Source organism: Pithys albifrons, chromosome 2 (assembly GCF_047495875.1).
Source record: "Pithys albifrons albifrons isolate INPA30051 chromosome 2, PitAlb_v1, whole genome shotgun sequence".
NCBI lineage: Eukaryota > Metazoa > Chordata > Aves > Passeriformes > Thamnophilidae > Pithys > Pithys albifrons.
The window spans coordinates 120,806,707-120,831,437 of NC_092459.1; the positions used below are offsets into that span (position 1 = coordinate 120,806,707).

The window sequence follows — 24,731 nt, forward strand, 5'->3', positions numbered from 1 at the left end:
GCCCTTTTCCCTTTCTGGGGACAGAGAGTTCATCCTGGGACAGGAAGGATTGGGCCTACCCATCCTTTAGTGCCCTCAGTCTTGAAAAGGGCATCAGCAAAGCACAGCAACCAGAGAGTGAACTCTTTTTGTTATTTCCTGCTGTTAAGAACAGGAAAATAACCTCCCTTTGACAACTGTTTTTTTGGGAATAAGCCTCAACTGAAAGAACAGGATTTTAATGACTGAATTCCCTTCATTTCGTGAACTAAAAAGCCAAAACCAAACAAATCAAAGGAGCCCTTCTCAGTGTTCCTGTTCAGTCTCCTGGAGGAACATCCATCATTTCCAGCCTCCTCATCCTCTGCTTTCAGTGGGAAAACATCCAGAGGGGCACTGAACTGCAGCTCCCCCCTTTTGGTGGCTGTGCTCTGCAGGAACTCTCTGTCATCCCCAGAGTGCTGCAGACAGAATGGGGTCAGGGGGAGTTTTTGCTGCTCAGAGCAGAGCTGTGGGAGCAGGAGTGGAGCTACAGCCACGCTCAGCTGGGGGTTATTAACACATTTATGATGTAACTTCACAATTCTCATATTTTCCATCTTGCAAATTGAGGGTTTCTGAAAGAAAAAGCCAATTGATTCAGTGACATGTTCAGTGTGAGGGTGTTGGGGCAGGTGGGTGTGCTGGATGTTTGTTGGGAGACTTGTGAGGGGGGCATTTGAATGCAGCCCTGGGGATGTTTGTGACCTGTGATCAGAGGCACAGAATCCCAAATCCCTGAGGCTGGCAAAGCCCTCCCAGCCCCTGGAGCCCACCCTGTGCCCGATGCCCACCTTGGCAAAGCCCTCCCAGCCCATGGAGCCCACCCTGTGCCCGATGCCCACCTTGGCAAAGCCCTGCCAGCCCATGGAGCCCACCCTGTGCCCGATGCCCACCTTGGCAAAGCCCTCCCAGCCCATGGAGCCCACCCTGTGCCTGATGCCCACCTTGGCAAAGCCCTCCCAGCCCATGGAGCCCACCCTGTGCCCGATGCCCACCTTGGCAAAGCCCTCCCAGCCCATGGAGCCCACCCTGTGCCCGATGCCCACCTTAGCAAAGCCCTCCCAGCCCAGGGAGCCCACCCTGTGCCCGATGCCCACCTTGGCAAAGCCCTCCCAGCCCATGGAGCCCACCCTGTGCCCGATGCCCACCTTGTCCCCCAGCCCAGAGCACTCAGTGTCACGGCCAGTCCTGCCTTGGGCACCTGCAGGGCTGGGCACTCCAAACCTCCCTGGGCAGCCCCTGCCAGGGCCTGCCCACCCTTTCCAGCAACCAATTCCTCCTCCTGTGCCCCCTGCCCCTGCCCTGGCCCAGCCTGAGGCCGTGCCCTCTGCTCCTGTCCCTGTGCCCTGGGGCACAGCCCGACCCCCTGTCCCGGCTCCCCCCTCCTGGCAGGGATTGCAGAGCCAGAAGGTGCCCCCTGAGCCTCCTTTGCTCCAGGCTGAGCCCCCCCAGCTCCCTCAGCCCCTCCTGCTGCTCCAGCCCCTTCCCAGCTCCGCTCCCTGCCCTGCACACGCTGCAGCCCCTCCGGGTGTCTCTTGGCTGAGGGCCCAGAACTGCCCCAGCCCTGGAGGTGCCTCAGCAGGGCCAGCACAGGGACGGGCACTGCCCTGGCCCTGCTGCCACACCAGGGCTGGCACAGCCCCGGGGCCATTGGCTCCTGCACACCTGGGCACACCTGGGCACACCTGGGCTCGTGTCCCGCTGCTGCCACAGCACCCCCAGGGCCTTTCCCAGCCCCTCTGCCCTAGTCTGGAGGGTTCCAGGGGGCTGTTGTGACCCAAGTGCAACAATACCCAAAATTCCTCTGATCTTGGCAGCCAAAGAGCCTTTCTGAGCAAATGAGATGATTCTGTCTTATCTGTATGACCAGGCCAAGCCCTCTAAATGTTGTTTGGTTTAGCTCATTTGTATTAATTCACTTCAGGAATGTATTTTCCCCCTCCTGTTGTCTCTGTGCATGGTTCTTTCAATAATTCTGTTCCCAGGGACAACCTGTTCCCACATCCTTTGGTCTCTCAGCAGCCGTGGTCAGGCCGGGGATTGTGCAGTATCTTTTACATTTGTATCCATGGTAGAATTTAAATGTGTTTTATTTCTTGTTCAGAAGGCTCCAGGGACACCTGATAGCCCCTGGCAGGGCCTGAAGGGCCTCCAGGAGAGCTGGAGAGGGACTGGGGACAAGGGAGGGAGGGACAGGACACAGGGAATGGCTTCCCACTGCCAGAGGGGATAGATGGGATATTGGGAAGGAATTGCTGGCTGTGAGGGTGGGCAGGGGCTGGCACAGGGTGCCCAGAGAAGCTGCAGTGATGTCCCTGTACCTGTTTGGGGGTGACAGAGCAGACCTGCCCCAGGTGTCCCTTTGCAGGCAGGAACAGCCCAGCAGTGCCTGTTTGCTCTCCCTGTGCCTGGGGGTGCTCAGGGCTGGCTCAGGAGGAGCCTCCAGCACTGTGTGTTCAGGGAGCAAGAGCTTTTCCCTTGGGCACAGAGAGGTCTTTAGGCAGAATTCCTGTTCAACACCAGGCCTATAAAAGTTGTCACCAAGTGCTACCAGTGATAGAACAAAACATTCTTGTTTCTGATTTCCAATGAGCCTGGAGACCACTGGGTCACTTTTTGGTCGTGTAAAATGTGTTCCTACAGCCTAAAATCACAATTATTTGCAACTTAAGAGCTGAAGTTGGAAGGGACATGATGTCCCTAGCTGATATTCCTAAGCTGATATTCCAAAGATGATATTCCAAAGATGATATTCCTTTAGCAGAGGTTTTATTTTCACTAACCCTAACTGGGATTATTTGCAGTCCTCTGCTCCTGAGGCCACTGGTTCTCTGCTCTTCCCCATCTCTCATACCCCTCCTGCCTTTATTTGCTTTGTCCCTGTTTAACTGTCCAGCACCACTGACCACCCCCTGAGTTCTGTCCTTCCCCAGGTTTGCCCGTGTGGGCACAGCTGGGCAGTTTTCAGACCTCCCCAAACTCCCCTCCACGCTCAGCTCTGACTGGTGGATTCAGGAGTATCAATGTCATTGGTGCTGTCCCTTGGGGTGTTTTAAATTCTGTAACCCAGAGGGGGTTTATTTGCTTGGCAGCTCAATTTACCTTCTGACAACTTCCAGAGTGCCTTTCCCCCTTTGTTCCCATGCCCACACTCATCTCTCCAACATCTCCTCCCTGGGCAGTCCCCAGTTCCACCTGGGAGTGGGTGACATTCCTGTCACTGCCCACTCTGCCCTTTGATTGGACACAGGTGGAACACATTCCTGTTCTCTTCTGCTTCCTTGACTTCTGTGACCTCTGGAGATCCCAGAGCCTTTTTAGCTCATAGTTTTAGCCCCAGAAATATTTTGGGGATTGTTCAAGAGCCAGCCCTGCCTGGGCTGCTGGGGAGGTGGAGCCAGGTTGGTCATGCCATGAGTCATAATACATCCCATTGTGCTCTAGATAGACCTACCTGACACCAAAACAGGCTTTATTTTTAGAAAAGGGATAAAAATACCTCTTTGTCAGAGACAGGGGAGTTCCCAGCTCAGGGGTGATGGTGCTCAGCAGGGATGATGAAAGAGAGGGAGAGGCAGCCAGGAGGAGGGAGGGTGGGAGGTGCCTCCCGGCTACTTCAGACAAAAAGTCGGTGTTTCAGTGAGTGTTGTTTAGGTGGAGGTGCCTGGGGGTGTTTGTTTGTAACTGTGGTGCCCAATCCCTTGGGTGCTGCCCTGTCAGCAGGAGGTGGGTGGGGGAACCTGCCTCTGGTGGGGATTGGTGGGGAGGGAAAATGGCCCCAAAGCAGCTGCAAGGGGAACAGTTGGGGTGTTTGTGCACTGCTCCTGAGAGGTCCTAAAATCCAAAATCAAGAGGAAAACATGTGGTTAACTCTAAAAGAGCTCTTGGGTGCCCTGTGGATGTGGAAGGCTCAGACTCACCCTGCAGGCAGTGGGGCATGGCTGGGGGGAAGAGGAGAGACAGGCCCTGTGGGCAGGGTCACTCTGCTTCACCCTCAGGATGCTTTGGTGGCATCTTCTGACCCTTCCTGCTGTGTCTGTGTCACACAGCCCAGCCCAGCTCCTTCCCCTCTCCCGTGGGTGTCCCTGTGCCCAGCAGTGCTGCTGCAGTTGATGCCACAGCCATCCACCAAAGCAATAACCTTTATTCATTCCAGTTCTTCCTCCTGCTGGCTCATGATGGTTTTTCCAACAACTTTACTGCAATCCAGCTGCTGTCACAGGCCTGTTGGGCCATGCTGGAATCAGAGAGTCACAGGCATTTGGGTTGGAATAAACCTCCAGGATTATCAAGTGCAGCCTGTGCCCGATGCCCACCTTGTCCCCCAGCCCAGAGCACTGAGTGCCATGGCCAGTCCTGCCTTGGGCACCTCCAGGGCTGGCACTCCACCATTCACGGATTCTGTGTGATTCCCTGGAATGTGGTGCCTTCCCTGGGAGTTAATTCCTCCAGCCAGATGCCATCACTGTGTGATCTGGTCAGGCAGAGCCAGGCTCTGCTTCCCAAATTACTCAGCTGAATTCTGTCATCTGTCCTGCACACAGTGGGGTGATTGTCCTTCCTGACCTTGCCATCCCTTTCAGTCAGTCAGGGGGCACAGCAGCGTGGCAGGAAGCAGGAGACCCCTCTGGGCTGCATCCTGGCAGCTCCTCCAGAGCTCCTGCCCTTCCCTGGAGCCAGGGCAGCACTGGGCAGTCCTCTAAAGAGTTCCCAAGGTGCAAGCCAGCATAATAGAAACTTGCAGGGATTTCTTGATGTAAATTACAGGATTTAAAACAAATTGTCTCTTTTACTTGGCATTTCTGCTTGGTTTTCAGAACAGAAATTAGATTAAGACACCAAAGGCACCATTTAAGTCCCTCAGTAATTCATTGAGTTGCTTGTAAAGAGGCAGAGCCAAGTCTCAGTGTGGGAAACTCAGGGCAGGAGCCAAGAAACCTCCCAGGCCCCACTGCCTGATGTGTGGGGGCATGTTCTGGGCACCCCGAGCCAAAGCAGCACCCCAGGGCAGGATGAGGAGCGTGCCCTGCAGCTCTGGGCTGGCTCCTCTGGGCTTGTTCTTCTCCTCTCACTCATGATCACTGCCCTCCCTCAGGCCACTGTGGTTGCCTTTATTTCTTGCTCTCTCTTGGTTATTGCTTTGCTGCTGTAACCTGCATTTGTGTTTGGTGGCTGTTGAGGCATGAAAAGTGTGGGAAATATCCCTCAAACCCAAGATGTAATGAAGGATTCAGTTGGCTCAGTCAGGGGGGACATGGGGGTTTGTCCTTAGTGTGGTGTCAGCCCCTGGAGCCAAGCTGGGAGAGCTGGGGGGTCACCTGGAGAAGAGAAGGCTCCAGGGACACCTGAGAGCCCCTGGCAGGGCCTGAAGGGGCTCCAGGAGAGCTGGAGAGGGACTGGGGACAAGGGAGGGAGGGACAGGACACAGGGAATGGCTTCCCAGTGCCAGAGGGCAGGGCTGGGTGGGATATTGGGATGGAATTCCTGTCTGTGAGGGTGGGCAGGCCCTGGCACAGGTTGGGCAGAGCAGCTGTGGCTGCCCCAGCCCTGGGAGTGTCCAAGGCCGGGCTGGACAGGGCTTGGAGCACCCTGGGCTGGTGGGAGGTGTCCCTGCCATGGCAAAGGGCTTGGAATTAAATGATGTTGAAGGTCCCTTCCCACCCAAGCCATGTGTCATTCTGTGGCTCTGTCTGAATTATTAGAACATGCAGGAAGGTGAGAGGGGCTGTGGTGGTGCCAAGGGACAGTGTTGCTGTTTCTCTCCTCAGGCTCTACAAGGAGTAGTTTGGCTGAAATGTCTCTCTGAAGGTCCAAGGGATGGATTGTTCAGCTTCCTGATCATGTTATAAAACAATGTCTGTGCCCACATAGAAGGGTAGGAATAAAAATAGCTGCCATCTCCCTGTGGAGAACAAATCGTGTCAGAGAATGGAAGTGGGTGATTCCTCCTGGGTGGGAGGCCTTGGGAAGGAGGGGGAGCACTAATTGAGCATGGACTGACTCATAAAGCTCTTGACACTGTCCCATATGGTATTTGCATAAATCAACAAGGTAAATGTGGCCTGGGTGAATCTGCTGGTATGTGGGTGCAACACCAGTAGGAAAATTGCAGTCAGAGGAGGAAAACATCAATATTTTCCTCCCAGAGGGAGCACATGTCAGGTGGGATCCCACGGGATCAGTTCCCAGCTCAGAATTGCTCAGTTTGTGTCTTGCAGGGAACAGTCTCACACCAGTGTCATACTGGGACTGTGCAGGGGGGACTGGGACTCTCCAGGGGCAGCCTCTGCACCAGGCTGGGCCTGGGGTCACTGTTCCACCCCCTGCCCACCATTTCTCCCAGGCTTTCTCCTTCCCAGGAGAGCCCTTGGAGTGAGTCAGAATGGGAAGGCTCTTGCAGTCTGTGGTGGTTGCAGGAATGCCCCTGCTATAAAACATCTCAAATGAAGCTTCTCAGCTCTTGCCAGTGGTTTGCCTGAGAATTCCTCCTTGTGCTGGTTCATGTTCAGTCTCCCCATCACAAAGCCCTGATTCCACAGGCTGCTGTTTGCCTGGGGGGCTCCACATGGGTAATTCCATTTTAGCTCTTCTTTATAAGGCCTTGCTCTGCTCCTGGCAGACGCCCCTGACATGTTGCTGCACATAAGAGAGAAGAAAAGGGTCTGTGTGTCTGAAAATGTGAGTTCTGTTTGCCTTGTCTCAGTCTGCTGGTGGTGAAAGCAGTAAATGCCACATTTATCAAAGGCTCCTGAAGGGAAAACTTCCTGGGCATGTGTGTGGGAGGAATTAACTGCAGGTGATGAAGTGGAAGAGTGTCTGGAGTACCTGACAGGCATGACAGGTGTGATGATGCTAAAATAATAGTGACATCTGCCCAGGAACCATTTCTTAGGTGATGAGTGGATCTCACATCTGCACAGGACTGTTCATTTCCTCCTGTTGGAGATGCCTCCTCTGCACAGGCCCATTCCAGGTGGGACAGCAGAGGGATTCCTGCCACCACCCTCCTCCTGGACTGGGGAACCCATTGGTGCAGTCACTGTATCACCCTCTGGGTGGAGAGGGGAATGTTGTGTCCTTGGGTGCAGTGTCTGGGCTGAAAAAACAACCATTTTGCTGCATTTTCCCAGGGTTCTGCCCCATTCTCCCAGATCCTGCTGTTGTGAGTGTGGCAGAAATCAGCACCTGTTGGTTGGACTGCACAAAGAGCTATTTACTACTTATTTAGTTATAGTTCTGTATTTCTTCTGACGAATATTTCCTGCAACTGATCTCTGTTCATAGAAATAATCAAAACTGCAGCAGCTTTATTGTTCTGAGTCCTCTCAAACCAAAGAAGAGAATACATCATGTGACCAGTCCCTGTCAGGGGCAGCACTGGCCTTGCCAACCATTTGTTAGATTTTATCACTCTCCTCACATATTTTTGGTGGATCTCTGTTATGAGAGAAGGAGCCTGGGCACTGTTAGGTCTGGTTTTAGACACAGTGCTGAAGCTGCAGCAGGTGTGGTTTGGGGCTCTGGGGGCTGCTTTCTGCAGGAAGGGATGTTCATGGAAAGGGTGGTCAGGCCCTGGCAGGGGCTGCCCAGGGAGGTTTGGAGTGCCCAGCCCTGCAGGTGCCCAAGGCAGGACTGGCCATGGCACTGAGTGCTCTGGGCTGGGGGACAAGGTGGGCATCGGGCACAGAGTGGGCTCCATGGGCTGGGAGGGCTTTGCCAAGGTGGGCATCGGGCACAGGGTGGGCTCCATGGGCTGGGAGGGCTTTGCCAAGGTGGGCATCGGGCACAGGGTGGGCTCCATGGGCTGGGAGGGCTTTGCCAAGGTGGGCATTGGGCACAGGATGGGCTCCATGGGCTGGGAGGGCTTTGCCAAGGTGGGCATTGGGCACAGGGTGGGCTCCATGGGCTGGGAGGGCTTTGCCAAGGTGGGCATCGGGCACAGGGTGGGCTCCATGGGCTGGGAGGGCTTTGCCAAGGTGGGCACTGGGCACAGGGTGGGCTCCATGGGCTGGGAGGGCTTTGCCAAGGTGGGCATCGGGCACAGGGTGGGCTCCATGGGCTGGGAGGGCTTTGCCAAGGTGGGCATTGGGCACAGGGTGGGCTCTGTGGGCTGGAGGGCTTTGCCAAGGTGGGCATCGGGCACAGGATGGGCTCCATGGGCTGGGAGGGCTTTTCCAACCTCTGGGATTCTGTGAAATGTTCCTTGGACACCTGCAGGGATGGGGACTCCTCCACCCCCCTGGGCAGCCCCTTCCCATGCTTAGACATCCCCAGGGGTCCCTCTGGCCTGTGTTCCATCATTCCCAGGTGTCCTCGGCACGTGACTGGTGAGGGGACGTTTCCACTCTTGAGGCCTCCCGTGTTTGTTTTGGTTCATCCCCGTTTGTTTGGTGCCCATGTGGTGCCCTGTGCTGTGTATTCACCTTGTGCTCTCTCTGCTCTCTGCCTCCCTCCCTGCCAGGTCCCAGCCCAGCCCGGATTGCCCCGGCGCGGTGGCCGACGAGCACTCCCTGATTGCCACCTACGTGAGGCGGCTGCGGCGCGGGGCACGGTCAGTGCCAGGGCAGTGCCGGGGCAGTGCCAGGGCAGTGCCAGGGAGGGGCCATGCACGGGCCTTGGGCCGCTGCTGGCGAAGGGAGGGAAACCCACCAGTGCTCCCTGCACTCTCCTGGAAGGGATGGCTTGGTGTCCATCCCCACCCTGTTGCCCTCCCTCTACATACACCCAGTGACATCGTCCCAAAGGGCTTAATTAATTAGTTTTTCTCTCCATGCCTGTTCTGAAATCTTCTCTTTCACCAGCAGGAAACTAATTTTCTTCCTAAATTTCTTTCCCAGCCAGCTCATGGCCAGCACTGTCCTGTCACTCGTACCTGTCCTTGCTCCTCCTGGTCTTCACCCCCACCCCACACCCCCCCACAGTGCCCTCCTGTCCCTGCCTTTGTTCTTGAACAGGCTCTTCCAACCCCACACCATCACCTGCTCAATGCAACCGTTTCTTTTCCCCAAAATAGTGTTAATGCCTTGAAGAATTAATTCCTTTTATCTCAGCTTTGGTATTTGTGCACATTTATATTTCATGGCTCTGTCTATGCAGAGAGATTTCACCCTGAAGCCCCAAAACTCAGCGCTCCTGTTTCATCCCAGGACACAGCCAGGGGGTTCCCTGTCCCACTGTGCCTTTACAGAGCCAGCTGGGCTGGAAGGAAAGGGAGGTTTAGTGATCTGGGAGCTGGATGTGCTTGCTCCATCCATGTTTTCACCCTCTGGATAACATTTTTAGAGACCTATTTCATCACTCTGTCCTGCAGAAATTCACATTCCACTGCTGTGGGAATGAAGAGCAGCTCCTGGGAAAGGCAAGCTTTTCCTGGGAGTGGATCACTGCCCTCACCTGCAGGAACTGAGAGCCCAAAATGTTTTCCACAAAACAATGAAACCCAAGGAATTTCAGACTGTGGCCTTCACCCAGTTACTGCAATCACTGGATTGGGAGATACAAAGGAGTCTCTCTTTAAGATGCTTATGGAGCATCCTGAAGAGAGTACAACAGATTGGAATGCTGTGAATCCCAGAATCATTTGGGTTGGCAAAGCCCTCCCAGCCCCTGGAGCCCACCCTGTGCCCAATGCCCACCTTGGCAAAGCCCTCCCAGCCCATGGAGCCCACCCTGTGCCCAATGCCCACCTTGGCAAAGCCCTCCCAGCCCCTGGAGCCCACCCTGTGCCCGATGCCCACCTTGTCCCCCAGCCCAGAGCACTCAGTGCCACGGCCAGTCCTGCCTTGGGCATGTCCAGGGCTGGGCACTCCAAACCTCCCTGGGCAGCCCCTTTCCATGAACCCTGTCCAACCTGGCCTTGGACACTTCCAGGGATGGGGCAGCCACAGCTTCTCTGGGCACCTGTGCCGGGGCCTGCCCACCCTCCCAGCCAGGAATTCCTTCCCAGTCTCCCATCTGTCCCTGCCCTGTGGCAGTGGAAGCCATTACATGATGTACCATCTTTTCTCACACCCATCCCCGCCCACATTTGGGTTGTCCAAGCTCAGTTTTGGGTTGGTATTTGGCAGCAGGGCACAGCTTTCTCAGCCCTTCTCTCCACCACCTGCCTTTGCCCCATTTTGCAGGACATGATTCCATGAGATCCCAAGCCCAGCTCAGTGTTGGGGGGATGATTCCCCCCCCATGTCCCCCTGCATCCATCTCTGTGTGACTGCCACGTGTCACCGTCACTGCTGAGCTGGCTCAGGCACCTCCCCTGGCACAGAACAAGTTGTTATTATTATGTCAGGCCCATCCTAAGCCAATTCCATTTCCTTCCCTGGCTCCTCCAGGCATCCCAGGGCTGTGCCAGCGTGGCCCTGGAGGGCAGAGCCTGCAGACAGCCCTGAAATCCCCACCACATCACCCTCCTGTGCCCTCCACTGGGTTTGGCTCTGTCCACTGTCCCAGAGCTGCTGTGACAGACCCAAATGGCCCCAGGGTGTGTGTTGAAGCCTCCCTTAGTCAGACCTTCCCATCAAGGCCAGGCTGGACAGGGCTTGGAGCACCCTGGGGTAGTGGGAGGTGTCCCTGCCCATGGCAGGGGGTGGGACTGGATGGGCTTTAAGGTCCTTCCCACCCAAACCATTCTGGGATTCCAGGATTCTGTTCTTGGATCAGTGTCACCCACATGCAGCCATAACCTGCAGCTCCCAAGGAATAAGTGGGAGAGCTCAGGGATTGACTGTGGAATTGCTGTGTAAGGAGCTCAATGTTGTCAAAATGGGCCAAACCACCTGGGACACTATTTTTAAGACAGGGAATTCTGTACATCCCCTCTCCAAAATTCTGCTGCTGTAGAGACCTCTGAACTCTGACTCGTGTTCCCTCCTCCCATCTGAGCTCTGGGCTTATTCTTGCCCTTTCCTCCCTTTCCTGTTCGTGACTGCTGGGAATGTTCAGATTGGAGAAGAGAAGGCTCTGGGGGGAACACCTGAGAGCCCCTGGCAGGGCCTGAAGGGGCTCCAGGAGAGCTGGAGAGGGACTGGGGACAAGGGAGGGAGGGACAGGACACAGGGAATGGCTTCCCAGTGCCAGGGGGAAGGTTAGATGGGATATTGGGAAGGAATTGGTGGCTGGGAGGGTGGGCAGGCCCTGGCACAGGTTGGGCAGAGAAGCTGTGACTGCCCCATCCCTGGGAGTGTCCAAGGCCAGGCTGGACAGGGCTTGGAGCAACCTGACCAGGAAATGGACTTGAACTCCACTTCTTTGTCATCTGCAAAATATTTCTAAAAGCAAACAACAAAGGATTATTCTTTTTTCATAAATTATGGGTTTTTTTCAGGAAAGCAAGAAATTGTCAATAACTATTTTGTATTTCACTTCAATAATAAGAGGTTGTAGTTCTGGGAGTTGGGAGAGGTATTAGGAGATATCAGATTATGGAAAGGATGGAAGGGATGGAGTGATCTCTTACAAAAGCAGGGAAAAACTTGTACTGACAAAATTGCCAAGGAAAGCTGAAGAAAAGCAGCTTTGAGTTCAGAATGTGGGATGGGGAAGATTGTTCTCCTTAACAGAAAGTATTTGGGACAAGTATTCAGTGTGAAGGCATCTGTGAAGTTCCTGAAGCCTCATGTAAAGGCTCTAGTTTTTCTTTTCTTAAATCTGTTTTTCCACTGGTTTAACTCTCCTTTCTGCAGCTCCTTCCTCTGCTCTGGGCACTTGGGTGTCTCCAGGTCTGGATCAGCCAGGCTGAGCTCAGGGTCCTGCTCGTGCAGTGTGTGCTCATCACAGCCCATCCTGTCAGTTGGGCTTGTGTGTCTGTGCAATGCAGCCCAGGGGCTGGGCCATCCCACCACAGCACCTGGCAAACCACCCACAGCACCTGGGAAACCACCCAGAGCACCTGGCAAACCACCCACAGCACCTGGCAAACCACCCACAGCACCTGGGAAACCACCCACAGCACCTGGCAAACCAAAACATCACCTGGCAAACCACTCACAGCACCTGGGAAACCACCCACAGCACCTGGCAAACCACCCACAGCACCTGGCAAACCAAAACATCACCTGGCAAACCAAACAGCACCTGGGAAACCAAACAGCACCTGGCAAACCAAACACAGCACCTGGCAAACCACACACAGCACCTGGAAAACCACACACAGCACCTGGGAAACCAAAACATCACCTGGCAAACCACACACAGCACCTGGCAAACCACACACAGCACCTGGCAAATCAAAACATCACCTGGTGAACCACACACAGCACCTGGTGAACCACACACAGCACCTGGCAAGCTTCAGAGTCTTGAAAGGGTTCAAGTTGTTAAATTGGGTGTAATGCAATGGAATTAAATCTCCATTTTAAAATAACCATCATGTTCCCAGCATACATTTGGGTCTGTGACTAAAGGAAACAAATCCTGGAGATGAAGCTTAAAGAAATGCAAATTATTTTCTGAGGTGTGAATGTGGGCTGGAAGAAGCTTTTGTGGTGCACCTGGTCTGTGTCTGGTTTAATTTGCTGCTGCCTGTGGTGATGGTGCCCCTGAATTTCCCTGGGGCACCCTCAGGTACCACCCTGGGCTGTCCATGGATCCCACCTGGAACCTCAGGATATCATTGGGAAAGCTGTGTGGCCACTGGAAGCACATTCCTCATTCCCACACTAATCCTGGCTGTTCCAAATAATGACAGTTTGGTTTCTGTAATTGATCCAGTGGTTCCCTTTGCAGGGGATGTGGGATAAGACATCTCAGCACAGCACTGGGACAACCAGCAGCTCCCAAACCCAATGGGTGGATGTTGACTTAAAGAGCTGCTCTTTCATTTGCAATTCCCCTCCTGGTTCCTTGTGGCAAAGCCACTGTGGCACCAAATCCAGCTGGGAATCGATCTCAGCATTGGCTGCTTTCAATTTCTACAACCCCAAAATCACCCTTTGTCCCTCAGTGTGTTTATAGTTAAAAAGAGAATTGTTTGGGGGCAGCAGGAGCTGCCTCAGCACTGGGGGCACTGACTCTGTTCCCTGACTGGGTTAATCCTGTGGATGATGCACATGCACAGAGGGACGATGCTCGTGCTGAGTGTGAGCCAGATCCAGCTGCTGCCTTTCCTTTCCCACCCTGGGATCTGTCTCCTCTGCTCTCTCTGTGTTTCCTGCCTCTGTGTCCCTTTCCCTGTCACCTCAGGGTGCTGTCACTGCTGCTGCTGACTATTGGAAATGACTCCTAATATCTATTTCAGCAGCATTTCCAGGGCAGCTGCAGCCTGTGTGAGGCATCCATGGAATCTTGAACTGGGTTGGGTGGGAAGGGACCTTCAGGCTCTTCCAGTTCCATCCCCCCATGGGCAAGGACACCTTCCACTAGCCCAGGTTGTTCCAAACCCCATCCAGCCTGGCAACAGGAGGCAGCTGGAGCTGTGGGACCCTCTGGAGCTGAGATGTGAAGGACCAAATCTCAAATTCCTACACTTTATACCACGGGTGTTGTGAGGTGTTTGTGAGTCAGGTGTAGCTCAGGCTGACTTACAGGGTGTGTTTGCATTTCAGTCAATGCTGCTCAGCATTGACAGAGGGTCCTTCTCAAGTCACAATGGTTCCCTCTGCTCTTCCTCATGGGAATCATCCTGTCTTGGACACTCATCATCCTACATCCCCCAAGGAAAAAGCTCTCCTCCTGTGTCACTGGGTTATTGGCCCCTGTTGACCTCAAATAACCAAGAGGGTTTACAGACAAGCTCCTCAGAAACAAATTCAATCTGTGCCTAAACCAAATCCATGTAGTACATTAAAACTGGAACCTGTGAGTCCTGGGGCAGACACTGCCCAGCAGAAAGCCTGGAGAGCAGTCCCTGCTGTGGGAATGGACAGGGAGTGGTGTGGGCTGTTCCACTGGGACCTGGTGTGGGCTGTTCAGTGGGACCTGCCCTTGGCTGGCACTGTCTCTGTGCCAGGGCAGGCTCTGATGGTGGTGTTTTGGCAGTGCCCTGGACAGCCCCGGGCGCCTGGACGAGGAGCACCGGCTGATCGCCAGGTACGCCGCCAGACTCGCCGCCGAGGCCGGCACTGCTGTAAGTGACTGCCCCTGGTCTGGGAGAGGGAGGGGAGCTGGGCTGGGACGGACTGGGAGCTCCATTCTGGACTGGGAGCTCCATTCCCAGGGCTGCAGGGAAGGAGCTGGGCTGGCACTGACTGGGAGCTCCATTCCCAGGGCTGCAGGGAAGGAGCTGGGCTGGGATGGACTGGGAGCTCCATTCCCAGGGCTGCAGGGAAGGAGCTGGGCTGGGATGGACTGGGAGCTCCATTCCCAGGGCTGCAGGGAAGGAGCTGGGCTGGCACTGACTGGGAGCTCCATTCTGGACTGGGAGCTCCATTCCCAGGGCTGCAGGGAAGGAGCTGGGCTGGCACTGACTGGGAGCTCCATTCCCAGGGCTGCAGGGAAGGAGCTGGGCTGGGCTGGACTGGGAGCTCCATTCCCAGGGCTGCAGGGAAGGAGCTGGGCTGGCACTGACTGGGAGCTCCATTCTGGACTGGGAGCTCCATTCCCAGGGCTGCAGGGAAGGAGCTAGGCTGGCACTGACTGGGAGCTCCATTCTGGACTGGGAGCTCCATTCCCAGCTGCAGGGAAGGAGCTGGGCTGGCACTGACTGGGAGCTCCATTCTGGACTGGGAGCTCCATTCCCAGCTGCAGGGAAGGAGCTGGGCTGACACTGACTGGGAGCTCCATTCCCAGCTACAGGGAAGGAGCTGGGCTGACACTGACTGGGAGCTCCATTCCCAGCTACAGGGAAGGAGCTGGGCTGGCACTGACTGGGAGCTCCATTCCCAGCTACAGGGAAGGAGCTGGGCTGGCACTGACTGGGAGCTCCATTCCCAGGGCTGCAGGGAAGGAGCTGGGCTGGGATGGACTGGGAGCTCCATTCCCAGCTGCAGGGAAGGAGCTGGGCTGGCACTGACTGGGAGCTCCATTCCCAGGGCTGCAGGGAAGGAGCTGGGCTGGGATGGACTGGGAGCTCCATTCCCAGCTGCAGGGAAGGGTCAGTTTGGTGTGTCCAGCAGCACTCAGTGCCCTGTTCCAGCAGGAGCAGGGAAATGGGGTGGGAAACCAGAGCACAGATGATCCGAAATGAGGTCAGAGGAGCTGAGGGAATAAGCAGATTAGTCCTGCTTAGGCCAGAGAGGAGATAAATGTGTGGATACCTGAGGAAAACACATCATGGAGCAAATGTTGGCAAGTGTGTTTATTCCAGAGGGAGGAGCCTGAGAGAGGGAAAGGAAGGTGCTTTCTGTGTGTGCAGTTTCTTGTAGAAAATGGAAACACACAACCCATTTTAAACAAATCCTACTCTAACAGAAGTTGCTACAGGAGAATAATAAGAATTTCCCGAAATTCCATGGAGTATTTTCAGACTGCCTGGATGGGGAGATTATTTATCCATAGGGAAGGAGAGCAGAGTTTCCAGGAACCATCTCCCACATTCCAGAATTTCCTTCAGAGTGTGTTCAGCCCATAACCTGCCTTTGGCAGAGGGATGTGAGCAGATATTTCTGTCAAACATTAATCAAAACAGAGTTATGCTTTTCAAACATTTCTAACTGGCAGTTCCCACACCTCTGTCCAAGGGTAGAGTTGCAGTCCCAAACCATTCCAGTCACCAGGACTACAGTCAGGTTGAAATATTAAAGTGATGAAGTGCCAAGTTTCAGGTTTGGAGGCAAAAGGAGGAAATTTCCATGTAATCATGTAAAATTCAAGTTGTTTAATGAGACAGTAAGTGCTGAATCACTGTCACGCTGGAAGGTGGTGGAACAATTCTTACTCATGACTTGACTTTCTGTGGTAGAAACGAAGTGTTATGAAAGCTCAGGAGTCACAAACTGGTCCTGAAAGAACCTGATGGTTTAAAAACCTGTGACTCACCTCAGCCTGCTCGTGTGTCCATTGATTCTGGAGGGGGTCAAAAATGAATCAATTATTTGGGTGTACAGAGCAGCACTTGGAGTTCACTGAGGCTTTTCAGAGTGCTGTGACAAATTCCTGCTGTTTTGCACCCACATGAGTGCCATGGAAGGGCAGATGCCAGAGCAGTGCCAGGCACTGACAGGGGTAGGGAAAGGAGGAAGGAGGCACAACAGTTTCCACTGCACCTGGAGCTCAGCCACCAGGAATCTGAAGTTATTTACTGGCTGCACTGTTTATTTCCAGCCCAGAAATGCCAATCAGCTGAAATGGAGGGATTTTTATGTTCTGAAGGAATCCGAGTTCAAAGGGCTTTGCTTCATGGCAGCTTCCCAGTATTTCTGATCCATGGAAATCCTCCTTCCTTGTCCAAGTTGGCCATTGCAGCTTGAGGGGGGAACATCCCCCTGAGCTCTGGGACAGTGTGACATGTCCATGTCCATGGGGACAACGTGCCATGTCCTCAGGTCTCACTGCTGGGGATTGGCTGCCTCTGGAGAATGAAAGAGCTCAGATGTTTCAGCCACAATTGTGTTTTTATCAATATTCTTCTTGCAACATTAACACAGAGAGACAGGAGTGAAGGGCAGGCTGGGAAACTCCAAAACAAAACAGAGCAATTTTTTCATTCCATATGGAATTAAAATGGGAAACATCAACTGAAACCCCCAATAGAATAAACATCTTGGAAATCCAGTAGGAGAAAATGCTCATTGAGTATATTGGGTATGGAGCACAGAAAGGAATTCCTCCCCAGTGAGGGTGGTGAGTGCCTGGCACAGGTTGCCCAGAGAAGCTGTGGCTGCCCCTGGATCCCTGGAAGTGTCCAAGGCCAGGTTGGATGGGACCTGGAGCAACCTGGAATAGTGAAAGGTGTCCCTGCCCATGGCAGGGGGTGGGACTGGATGGGCTTTGAGGTCCCTTCCCACCCAAACCATGCCAAGCTCCTATGAAAAGCAGGTCACAGGTAACTTGGATGTCACTGGAGCTCCCTGGCAGTGACTGCAGAGACCTGGCCAGGCTGCAGAAATTCTCACAAGGTTGAGCAGAGCCCGGGGCTGATCCTGGTGACACCACACAGGGGGAGGCTGAGTCTGGTTTGGGGCCAGCCCTCCCACAGCCAAGGCCACCCCACCATAGAGCCCTTCAGGGAAGGGACAACAGGCAGCAGAAACAGAAGCTGCCAGAAAGGGAATTCCAACTGTATGTTAAAATCTTTTATCACCATGATAATGGTCAAATATGGTTGGCCAGGAGGTTGGCCAGAGAAGAACTGGGGTTTCCTTCTTTGGAGATGTTCAAAGCTCAATGAGGAGTTCTTGAGCAACCTGGAGCATGGACTGGAAACCTCCAGAGCTTCCTTCCCACCTGTAATTTACTGTGAATCTGGACCTTAATGAAAGTGAAAAGGGGAAAAAAACCCACAAAAGATTTATGGAGTATTTGTCAGTGGAGATTTTAGAAGCAAGATAGACCAGTATCTGCTGGGAACACTTGAGGGAGGCTGATATGAACAGAATTATTTCGTGCTGTCCTCTCCAGCCCTGCCTGTCAGATGGGATGTGCTTTATTTGTTAACATGCTCTGACTGCTGGAAAGGCAGAGGGTCCCAGGGACACACTGTTCATACTCCAGCAGCCTGGTGCAAAGATTCTTACTCTTTCCTTTGAAGTCATCACAGTGGACACTGGGAACTGCCCATGGGACAGTGTGGCCACTGGGAATTGTCCTTGGAGCAGTGTGGTGCCTGGGAATTGCCCATAGGATAGTGTGGTCACTGGGAATTGTCCTTGGAGCAGTGTGGTCACTGGGAATTGCCCTTGGAACAGTGTGGCCACTGGGAATTGTCCTTGGAGCAGTGTGGTCACTGGGAATTGCCCATGGGACTGTGTGGTGCCTGGGAATTGTCCTTGGAGCAGTGTGGTCACTGGGAATTGCCCATGGGACTGTGTGGTGCCTGGGAATTGTCCTTGGAGCAGTGTGGTCACTGGGAATTGCCCATGGGACAGTGTGGTCACTGGGAATTGCCCACAGGACAGTGTGGTCACTGGGAATTGTCCTTGGAGCAGTGTGGTGCCTGGGAATTGTCCTTGGAGCAGTGTGGTCACTGGGAATTGTCCTTGGAACAGTGTGGTGCCTGGGAATTGTCCTTGGAGCAGTGTGGTCACTGGGAATTGCCCATCAGGCAGTGTGGTGCCTGGGAATTGTCCTTGGAGCAGTGTGGTCACTGGGAATTGCCCATCAGGCAGTGTGGTGCCTGGGAATTGTCCTTGGAGCAGTGTGGTCACTGGGAATTGTCCTTGGAGCAGTGTGGTCACTAGGAATTGTCCTTGGAGCAGTGTGGTGCCTGGGAATTGTCCTTGGAACAGTGTGGTCACTGGGAATTGCCCTTGGAACAGTGTGGCTGTGGGTCTGACTCGGCCCATCCCTTTCTGCCCTCTCTCCAGTAGCTGAAACGCTGGAGCTGTTTCTGCAGGGCTGTTCCGTGCCACGTCACTCCCCACGTGAGTGCAAATACCCCATGGACGTGTGGAGGGAAAAGGCTCCATGTCTGACTGGGAGAAAATCATCTGAGGCAGATCTGAGAGTTAATTATTGAAATCCAAGTCTGCGTGTTGTTAAGGAAGGGCAGTGACTGGGGAGGAGGAGGAGGAGGAGGAGGAGGAGGAGGAGGAGGAGGAGGAGGAGGAGGAGGAGGAGGAGGAGGAGGAGGAGGAGGAGGAGGAGGCAGAGGCAGCCTCGGTGCCAGGGCATCCGTGCCACACTCCGCAGTGCAGGAGCAGCCGATGGCACGTGGGCAGGATGTGCAGCCTGGGCTGTGTCCACTCACAGAGCTCTGACTGAGCTGCTCTGGTTCCCTCGAGCCACTCTGCAGACAGAACATCCCTTCTGCTGACTCTGAGTGCTCAGGGCAGTGCTGGCCCTGCCCATCTGCTCTGGCAGAGCTGTGGCCCCAAACAGTGGCTGGAGCCGGAGAGGGAAGGGCAGGAGCTGACTGGGTGGGTAAGGTGAGGGGACTGGGAGAGAACTGCCCAACTTCAGTTAAATCACAACGTTCAGGAGCACAACTTCATCCCTTTGTCTCCCTCTGCTGCTTTGCTGGGATTGGCAGCCCGAGGGGAGGAACAACCTGCTGTTTCCTGTCAAACATCATCTTTTTGATAAAAGGGGGACTGGAACAGCTCTCCTGCATCCCCAGCCTCCTTGGCTGCTCTCCCCTCCAAAACCCACACCCGTGTCAGGTCCCACCCCAGTGGTACCTGATCACTTGAATGCAGGTGATCCTGTGGGATTTCTCCTGGTTCCCCCGGACAGGTACAGGCACAGGTTGGTGTGTCCAGGCACAGCCAGGTGTGCCCCTTCCAGATGTGCCCATTCCAGGTGTGCCCCTTCCAGGTGTGCCCCTTCCAGGTGTGCCCATTCCAGGTGTGCCCCTTCCAGGTGTGCCAGTTCCAAGTGTGCCCGTTCCAGGTGTGCCCATTCCAGGTGTGCCCGTTCCAGATGTGCCAGTTCCAGGTGTGCCCCTTCCAGGTGTGCCCATTCCAAGTGTGCCCCTTCCACATGTGCCCTTCCACGTGTGCCCCTTCCAAGTGTGCCAGTTCCAAGTATGCCTGTTCCAGGTGTGCCCCTTCCAGATGTGCCCATTCCAGGTGTGCCCATTCCAGGTGTGCCCGTTCCAGGTGTGCCCCTTCCAGGTGTGCCCATTCCAGGTGTGCCAGTTCCAGGTGTGCCAGTTCCAGGTGTGCCCCTTCCAGGTGTGCCCCTTCCAGGTGTGCCAGTTCCAGGTGTGCCAGTTCCAGGTGTGTCCATTCCAGGTGTGCCCCTTCCAGGTGTGCCCATTCCAGGTGTGCCAGTTCCAGGTGTGCCAGTTCCAGGTGTGCCCCTTCCAGGTGTGTCCATTCCAGGTGTGCCCCTTCCAGGTGTGCCCCTTCCAGGTGTACCTGTTCCAGGTGTGCCCCTTCCAGGTGTGCCCCTTCCAGGTGTGCCAGTTCCAGGTGTGCCCCTTCCAGGTGTGCCCTTCCCAAGTGTGCCCCTTCCAGGTGTGCCCGTTGCTCCCCAGTGACAGGGTGGGCAGTGACCCCCCTGCAGGAACCCCGTGCTGGGCTGGGCAGCGCCGCTGTGGGGGCAGCCACAAGCACCTCATAAATACAAGCTGATACTCAATTATGGCTGAGTGGGTAATTAGGTTGAGTTTTGTGGATGAGTTACAGTAATGAGGTTCTTGCCCACGTTGCTGTTTTTTGCAAACTCTGTGGTTGCTCTTCCCTCAGTGTCAGGCACTGCTAAAAGCCTGTGATCATCTCATCTCATCTCCTGAAAGCTGCCCACAGCCTAAATAACAGTCAGAGTATTCCCCCCATGTAACTTCTTTTTCAGGTTTTAGGCATTATTGAATACATAATTTTAAATGAAGAATGAGTAAACCAGATTTCCTCTTAGACAAATCTGCAGTTTGGTTCTTGGGTCATTTCTTCTTCTCCTTGACAAACCAGTTAAATGAACCATTTTTGTGATTTGATGCCTCTTCTTTGCCTGTTGATCATGCAGAGCCCACGGGGATGGGCAGCTGCAGTGCTGGCCCAGACTTTCCATGACACCAGGAGGTCTTGCACCAAGGAACCTGGAATCTGATGCCCAGGAGACTCAAGCTTTGCTGGTCTTTCACAGTTTCTTCCAGATCAGGGTGATGAGAAGTGCAGTGGCTGCCAAACTGACTGTGGGGGGCTTGATTATACCCTGTCATTAAACCCCCTTCTGTCACCCCAAACTGGGGTAGGGCAGGTGAGTGGGAATGCTCCTGATGGCAAATACCACTCCAGCAGGGAGCTGGAGTCAGCAATCCTTGGGGATCCCTCCAGCTGGGGATACTCTTTGATTCCTGACTGCAATTCCAGCATGGCTCACTTTCTGGATTAATGGCCAGTTCACAGGAAAACTAAATTACAGTGCACAGGTTTCACTGGGCCTGTGTGATATGAAGGATTCTAAGTAGATTTTATGACCATCATATGGATTTTGTTGCTTCCAGGAAACAGGCCCTTGCCATTTGGATAATCTCAGAGCTGTTGAGTATTCAGCAGAAGTTGAGTTGTTGGGGTGGGGTTTTTTTAGTAATTTTGACTTGCACTGTTGTCTCCCAGCAGGTCTTTGCACTCTGTAGTAAAAGGCCCTTGTAGGAGTGGAGTAGCAAAGGGAAACATCCCTGGAGTTCAGAGCTGCTGAGCAGGCAGGGGCTGAACCTGGGGGCTTTTAAAGCATGGAATTACAGCCATAAATCTTGGCAGGCACAAGTCATTCAGCCCTGCCTGGGGAGATGGAGTGCAGACACAGGAGTGCTGACTGGTAAATGAAGGGCTTGGGTTGGGTTTATTGCTTCTAAGGGCAGAGGTTTTAAAAACCACACACAACTTCACAGGGAGGGCAGGTACCCCCCTCAGAATAAATAGTAACATGCAAATGTGAGAATGGATTCTGCCCCTGGATTTACAAGAATAATGGATTTTGCCATCACAGTCCCAGACACACCAAACTCTTCCAAGGTGATGAAAGTTACAATTTGGTTTTAATAAAGTGCTGGACAGAAATGAGAGCAGGGACTGCAGTTAGTCCAGCCCTGGCACAGCTGCTCAGGGTTCCAGGGTTCATTCACTGAAGAAATACCAGAAGCCCACAATGGTATTTACACATCTCAGGGACACCTCACACTTTATCTCTTTCCACGCCCTGCCATGGGCAGGGACACCTTCCACTGTCCCAGGTTGCTGCCAGCCCCATCCAGCCTTGCCTTGGGCACTTCCAGGGATGGGGCAATGATGGTAAAATGTCCCTGTTTCCAGAGGCAGTGACCATGTTTACATTTAATGTCTGTGGATATTGTTCCTTTCCATGGATGGTGTTTCTTGGCCTTCAGTGAGCCAGGGGGTTCCAAGAACCTGCTCTGTGTCCCAGAGCTGTGCCAGCCCTTGCCGTGTCCCAGAGCTGTGCCAGCCCTTGCCATGTCCCAGAGCTGTGCCCAGAGCTGTGCCAGCCCTTGCCATGTCCCATAGCTGTGCCAGCCCTCGCCGTGTCCCAGAGCTGTGCCCAGAGCTGTGCCAGCCCTTGCCATGTCCCAGAGCTGTGCCAGCCCTGGCCGTGTCCCAGAGCTGTGCCAGCCCTTGCCGTGTCCCAGAGCTGTGTCCAGCCTTTGCCGTGTCCCAGAGCTGTGCCAGCCCTTGCCATGTCCCAGAGCTGTGCCAGCCCTGGCCGTGTCCCAGAGCTGTGCCCAGAGCTGTGCCAGCCCTGGCCGTGTCCCAGAGCTGTGCCAGCCCTTACCGTGTCCCAGAGCTGTGCCCAGAGCTGTGCCAGCCCTTGCCATGTCCCAGAGCTGTGCCAGCCCTTGCCGTGTCCCAGAGCTGTGCCAGCCCTTGCCGTGTCCCATAGCTGTGCCAGCCCTCGCTGTGTCCCAGAGCTGTGCCCAGAGCTGTGCCAGCCCTCGCCGTGTCCCAGAGCTGTGCCCAGAGCTGTGCCAGCCCTCGCCGTGTCCCAGAGCTGTGCCCAGAGCTGTGCCAGCCCTTGCCGTGTCCCAGAGCTGTGCCAGCCCTCGCTGTGTCCCAGAGCTGTGCCCAGAGCTGTGCCAGCCCTGCAGCCTGGTCTGTCAGGCTGGAGCTGGGCTGGATGCAGAGCCTGACCTGCCCCAAGGTAAGGACTATGCCGTGACTGTGCCGTGTTTCTCCCGCAGCCCCGCCCGCCCGCAGACCTGGGGTTCAGCTTCGATGCCAACAAGCAGCAGCGGCAGCTGATAGCAGAGCTGGAGAACAAGAACAGGTACCAACAGGCTTTGATCCCCTTTGTGATGGGAACCATCCCTGGGCTTTGTTCTTGGGAACCCTTTGTATCACATTAACCAGACTGTTTACCCAGATCTTTTGTTGAAGGGTGGATGCCTCATTAACTGATTAGTTAGTCATTAACATCAATTAATTGTGGATGGGGATGGAGCTACCCTGTCTGTTCCCCAGGGAGTGGGTTGCTCTTCTCCACTAATCTTAAAATGTTCTTGACCTACACTGAGCATCCAGAGCCCGTTTCTCTCCTGTCTGCACAACCAGCAACCCTCAGGGTCAGGACTCTGAGCCCAGGAACCCCCCCAGTGCCCTGGGCTGGTCCCACAGCAGGACAGGGGGGATTGTGCCCCTGTGCCCCCTCAGGGCAGACCCCAAACCCTGCAGAGCTGCCCCAGCCCTGGGCAACAACAGCACAAGGACGTGGAGCTGCTGCAGCCAGGCCAGAGGAGGCCCCAGAGATGCTGCAGGGCTGGAGCCCCTTTGGAGCCAGGCTGGGAGAGCTGGGGGGGTCACCTGGAGAAGAGAAGGCTCCAGGGACACCTGAGAGCCCCTGGCAGGGCCTGAAGGGGCTCCAGGAGAGCTGGAGAGGGACTGGGGACAAGGGCTGGAGGGACAGGACACAGGGAATGGCTTCCCATTGCCAGAGGGAAGGTTAAGTAGGATATTGGGAAGGAATTCCTGTCTGTGAGGGTGGGCAGGCCCTGGCACAGGTTGGGCAGAGCAGCTGTGGCTGCTCCATCCCTGGGAGTGTCCAAGGCTAGGCTGGACATGGCTTGGAGCAACCTGGGATAGGGGAAGGTGTCCCTGCCCATGGCAGGGTGTGGAATGGGATGAGCTCTAAAGTCCCTTCCCACACAAATCATAGGAGTTTTCTTGCTCCAGAGGGTCACCTGTGGATCCTCTCCAGGCTCTCCTCGTATCTGTGCTCTGGTCTCCCTGTGCCCAGCTGTGTGATCCTGCTGCCTGCACAGCCCTGTGCCAGGGCACCCTCAGCACTCTGGGCAAAAACACTGCTCAGGGGTAGTTTGGAAGAGAACCAGTTCCTGGAGAGCAGGAGCAGCTCAATCCTGGCACTGCTGTAGCTTCAATATTCCACCAAGAGACCTTGCAGGTATTTGGAATTATTCCTGGAGATCCCAGATAAGGGAGATCTCAATCAGTGCTGGTGTGAAGCTCTGCCAGGAGAGCAGCTCAGCAGTTTCATGGAGGAGCAGGGAAGGAGACCTGGAGCTGAAAACCTCCACTCTCAGAGGGGTTTCATTCCCACTGCAATAGGGGGTCCTTGGCCGTGGGTTCAGTGTTCTCTCCCTCTGGCTGTGCAGGACAGTGACCTCAGTTGTTGTGCTGGGGAGACTCCAGGGGTTGTCTCTGTTCCAATGAACTGTTACTCTCCTTATTCCTGCTGCCCTTCTCAGAGCCCTCAGGAGTGTGAGTGGGGAGCTGACTGGAACTGGCAGATCCTGTGGTGCCACTCCAGGCCCTTCTGCAGCACCTGCCAGGCAGGTTGTGCTGAACATGGAGCTTTTGTCCTCTTGGAAGTCTCTGAGCCCGTTCTGTGTGTGGAAGGGTTTGGAGAGACATTGCAATGAGTGATTTCATACTTATTAAGCAATAAATTTTCTATGTCTTGCAGCAATTCCTGTGTCTGTCCAACTTACCTGTCTTGGGTGTGAGTCTGTGCCAGCCACACATGAGCAAAACTTCTGTGCTTAGGCTGGGACTGACAGAAAGTGCCTCAGGGGCTGTAAGAGTGTTTAGGAGCAGAGCAGAGACTGACCTTTTCCTTCTTTCGTCTCCCCTCTGTCATTTCCACAGGGAGATACTCCAGGAAATTCAGCGGCTCAGGCTGGAACATGAACAAGCCTCTCAACCCACCCCTGAGAAGGCCCAGCAGAACCCAACGTTGCTGGCTGAGCTCAGGCTCTTACGGTAACA

General features: G+C 54.6%; 1 protein-coding gene across 8 annotated transcripts in view; it reads left to right on the forward strand.

Moving 5' to 3' along the window:
* The window catches only part of DTNB (dystrobrevin beta), a 150,040-nt gene that overhangs the window by 65,790 nt on the left and 59,519 nt on the right, over positions 1 to 24,731 (forward strand). For all 8 annotated transcript variants that reach the window (XM_071547650.1, XM_071547654.1, XM_071547648.1 and 5 more), the window contains 4 exons: positions 8,483 to 8,572; positions 13,996 to 14,083; positions 22,691 to 22,776; positions 24,612 to 24,725. In XM_071547650.1, the coding sequence (XP_071403751.1) occupies positions 8,483 to 8,572; positions 13,996 to 14,083; positions 22,691 to 22,776; positions 24,612 to 24,725 (378 nt within the window). The remainder of the gene's footprint in view (positions 1 to 8,482; positions 8,573 to 13,995; positions 14,084 to 22,690; positions 22,777 to 24,611; positions 24,726 to 24,731) is intronic.